The following is a 4,324-nucleotide window of genomic DNA, read 5'->3' as shown; positions in this document are numbered from 1 at the left end:
CATGATTGATTCCACCCAACGCTCTTTGTCAAGTACAAATCTCTACTTTCATTAATTTGGGGGCGTCTTATTTAATTTTATAGTATTTGAAAAATGTTTTTGAAATAGTGTTGAGTAAAAGTTGACATATTCCAGTCTGTGATTATCATCAACATCCATTCCTTTAATTTTAGTCTAAATAATTCCTAATTTCTGCTTTTCTAACTCAAACATTAGGTATAATTTCCTATAAATGAGGTTAATTGACCATAAATTCCAAAAATAACTGTAAAACTAAAGTTAATAAGTTAGAGTTACGTAGTGTTGAAAATGTAAAAAAGTGACAAACATTGAAAAAAAAGCGTCAAAAGTGTTGAAAAAGGGACAAAAACATACGAAAAAGTTAAAAACATCGATAAAAAGCGTCAACAAAAGTGTTGATTTTCAATGTTGAAGGGAAGACAACACGAGGGTTAACAAGCTGCTATCAGAGAATTATTCAATTTTGATTAATCGTTATCCAAAAATAGCTGGCGATTCATTCAATAGTTGACATTAATTGTTTCATCTTTGCAGTTCTACATATCATTACTTAGTTCATCCTCTTTCTCACCAACAGGACAACTATGAACCCAATCTGGCTTGGAATGAACCGGTCCAAACCGAGGATTACGACCGGGCCTGGGTTCCTACGAGCTCACCGAGAACCACGACTTCGACCACGACTGGATCGCCTCTTTTACCTTTACCTGGCATCAGAACCACCACGGCAGAATCTGTTCGGAGGAAAACCACCACGGATTCAGTTTCCCCAGTCAGATCCACCCAGCCTGGTCAAGTCCTGAGCCATTCTGAAGAGACAGCACGGCGCAGTACCTCCACGCGGCCACCAGAGGTCGCCCTACAACCAGACACAAAAGGAGACCCTCGACTCGGTGGCACCGCCCCCTTTTACTCCACAACAACAACAACTAAGGAAACCTTCATTCCCACTACTCCTCTATACCCCAATGTAAAGACACATGGCCTTCCTGGAGTCCTAAGTCCCAATGACTCCTCTGAATTAGCAAAAGACGACGTTAGTAGCGCTACTCCTACGCTCACCAGTGCAAAGACAAAAGGTGGTAAAAGTATTTCTTCACACGGCACCGTTACCACGACGCTGAGGTCTCACAGCAGCACAACAACAACATCGTCGTCCTTCGTCTACGCCGAGAACGGCCGAGGCTTGGCTCGTCCAATATACGAAGACGCCACCACTGATGGAGACGTGTCTGCTGGACCCGGAGGTCTTCCAGAGATGCAGACTTCGACCCCCCAACCTTCCTTCTCTGGCAAAGTTGTCCCCCGTAGGCCCACAAGTCCCAGCGTTCCTCATTTTTCGTCTACCACGACTTCTGTCCGGCTGAGTGGCGTTCTCTTGCAGACCACACAGCCAATGTCCACTGGTGAGCGCCCCTTTGTCCTCCCCTCCACCTCCACCTCTTCTTCCTCCTCCTCCTCCCCTCTGTGTGACACCGCGGACCCCTCCATCTGCCTGCATGACCCTCCCTCCTCGTCCCGGCCTGTGTTGTCTGCCTCTGCACTGGACTCCCAGCATGCCCTAACCGCTTCGCGGTCTAGCAAAGACCAGGCTTCTCCTTCAACCCCCACACTCCCTGCCTCCACCCTGCCTCACGTCCCTCACCCCTCGAACCCCCTGTCTGGTTTGGACCCTGTCTTCCCCGGTGTCGGGTTCAATGATAATGATAGCGATGGTGATGGTGATTTGTTGTCTGGGTCTTCGTCTTTGTCGGTCTCCTCAGGCGACCCCTCAGTGTTTAGCGATACCCCTCCTCTAAAAACGGTGCCGGATCCATCCAGCACCACCGCCCACGCCGCCGCCGAGCCGTCCGAATCCTCCTGGGATCCTTCACTCTCAACGGTCTCACTGTCTCTCAACCCCACCCTCCAGCCTTCAGTTGTCCTCTCTGACTTTACCTTTTCCAGCACAACGCCGGGCTTGTCCCGATCTTTCTCACTTGGGTTTGAGGACGCGAGGTACGCCACGGGGAACACCATTGAGTCATTTCTCCCCGAGGTCAGCGGTGATGGGTTTTCTCTAGCTAGCGACGTGGACCCCTTGTGCGGCTGTTCTCTGGAGCCGTCGGCGTCCTCGTCCTGGTTGCATGCCTCTCCTCATGTCCCCCTGCCGTCCTCAGCCTGGAACTCCGCTAGCTTAGAACTTTACTCTAGTGTGGGCTTCCCTTCGGCCTCTGGTGTTGTTACAGACGATCTTCCACCCTCTCTGTCTGTGGCTGTGTCTGACGGTCTGTCGTTAGACCAGCCTCTGCTCCCCCATAGCGCCGTCTCTCCCTCATCGTCCTCTTCACACTCCTTCCTTCTCCGAGTCACCCATAGTGACCTGCCCGTTTCTGTTGCAGCCACAGCGTCTGGCGCCAGGGACCCCTGGTTCTCGGCATCAGACAGGACCCCCGCCCTACAAACCTTTGCCCACCCTTCCTCACCCACAGCCTCCCCCTTCACCCCCACCCCAGAAGGACAGGCGTTAGACATTAGCAGCAGTGCCTCCGGCTCGGCGCTGTTCCCCGACTCCCAGGAGGGCGTAGATCAGGAGTGGGACAGGGTTCAAACGTCGGCCTCTGGAGAGAGCGTGTTCACTTATTCACCCAACGTCGCTAACGCCGTTCCCCCGTCCCCGACCTCTGAATCCGGCCAGGCCCCCGACGATTTGGAGGGACGCACCTCGGCGTTCTATTTTGAAAGCGAGAGCGGCAGTGCCATCGCCTCAGAGGTAGGAGGCACGGCGACGCCAGCCACTCCCGCTGTGACCTCGGCTTCACCCTGGTCGCTGGGCGGGGGGGAGGAGGAGAGCGGCTCGGGGCAGGGTGACAGCCTGTACGACAACGAGACGTCCTCTGACTTCAGTATCTCCGAGCGCACAGAGAGAGAGTCGGAGACAGAGGAGCCAGTCGCAGGTAAAAAAAAGCCGTAAAAACTGCATTTCACCTGCAAAATACCAAGGGATCAGGAAAAGTGCTTCTGGACATCAAAACTTCAACAAAAAACATCAAAATCATCAACAAAACTACATTTTATTTTTGTATGTGAATGCGAGAAAACTCATGCATGCAAGGTAAAACGTCACCCATTACAGTCACCGAACAGGACCCAATGATTTTTACCATCACTATCTTCATCATCATCTGAGACTCTTTGATTTTATCCCTCATTCATCCATTTTCCTATCCACTTATTCTGGAGTCTGTCCCAGCATGCATTTGGCATTAGGTCTGGTCAGGATGGCAGCCTATCTCAGAGCTCAGTGCGACACCATAGCGCTGAATTAATCCATACGTTTAAAAAAAAGCAACTCTTTTATTGGTAATAAGAAGTAAAAGTCAACTCAGAATTATCACTATTACAAAAAAGCTTAATGCTTTTATTATCCATGACCACTGAAACTTATACTCATCCAGTATCATTAAAGATGTCCAAAATCCCTCAATTGCAATTTGAGAAACTCAGTTTACATCTCAGTGTCAAAGTGTAAAAGAGCCGTTCTTCCCAAATTCTTTAACCCTTTTTACCTTCATTAAACCAGGGAAAAAACTCATTGAGATCAAAAATCAACACACTGCAACCTAAAACAACAAGGAACGCAGCAACCACAGTCATGAATACATCAGACAAAACATCTGCAGCCAGATGTGTCTGCCTCCAAGTCATTTAGCATGCTCTTAAAAGCGACCAATGAGAGCAGCTTGTTAAGTTTAAAGGTAGGTATAGAGAGTTTTACCAGATGAGTTCTGACCTTTGACTGCCATGACAGATGATATCCACCAGAGGGCAGCAGAGCTCTTTGAAGCCGTATCACCAGACCAAGCCAAGCTCATTAGATCTGAGATTGGACATAATTCTGGGGAGTCTGCTCTGGATTTTCTGATGACTCTACAAATGACTCTGTATGCAATTGGATAGTCCTTCAACCAATCAAAGCACCGATCCGGGTGACGTAGAAGCGACAGCGGCATCCGTTGCGCTTTGGTGGCGTCCGGCGGTTGCTATGTTGAATGTAAACAAGAAGCTGCTCGGTCGCTTCTCTATCGTCATCGTGTTAAACCGGCCAATAGCGCGCCAGGTAGATGATTGGTACAGGATAATTAAATGTGCAGTAATCAAATCGCCAGCAGAGTGGGCGGGGTTTACCCAGTTTGATAAAACTTTCACCGACCGTTCTGTCCAGAGGCTGCTTTATCTCCTTTTTAAAGGTCCCATGGCAGTAATTTTTTTGTAACATTAATATACGTTCCCCCAGCCTGCCCATGGCCCCCCAGCGGCTAGA

General features: G+C 49.4%; 1 protein-coding gene across 8 annotated transcripts in view; it reads left to right on the top strand.

Moving 5' to 3' along the window:
* ptprz1a (protein tyrosine phosphatase receptor type Z1a) overlaps positions 1-4,324 on the top strand; it is a 168,935-nt gene that overhangs the window by 110,095 nt on the left and 54,516 nt on the right. For 5 of the 8 annotated variants that reach the window (XM_032522882.1, XM_032522881.1, XM_032522880.1 and 2 more), the window contains exon 12: positions 599-2,957. The exons of 1 other annotated variant lie outside the window; for it this stretch is intronic. In XM_032522882.1, coding sequence (XP_032378773.1) covers positions 599-2,957 — 2,359 coding nt within the window. The remainder of the gene's footprint in view (positions 1-598; positions 2,958-4,324) is intronic. 2 more of the 8 variants (XM_032522883.1, XM_032522884.1) reach the window with 2 other exon arrangements.

The sequence above is a fragment of the Etheostoma spectabile genome, chromosome 8 (assembly GCF_008692095.1).
Source record: "Etheostoma spectabile isolate EspeVRDwgs_2016 chromosome 8, UIUC_Espe_1.0, whole genome shotgun sequence".
NCBI lineage: Eukaryota > Metazoa > Chordata > Actinopteri > Perciformes > Percidae > Etheostoma > Etheostoma spectabile.
This window is presented reverse-complemented; position numbering and strand designations above follow the sequence as displayed.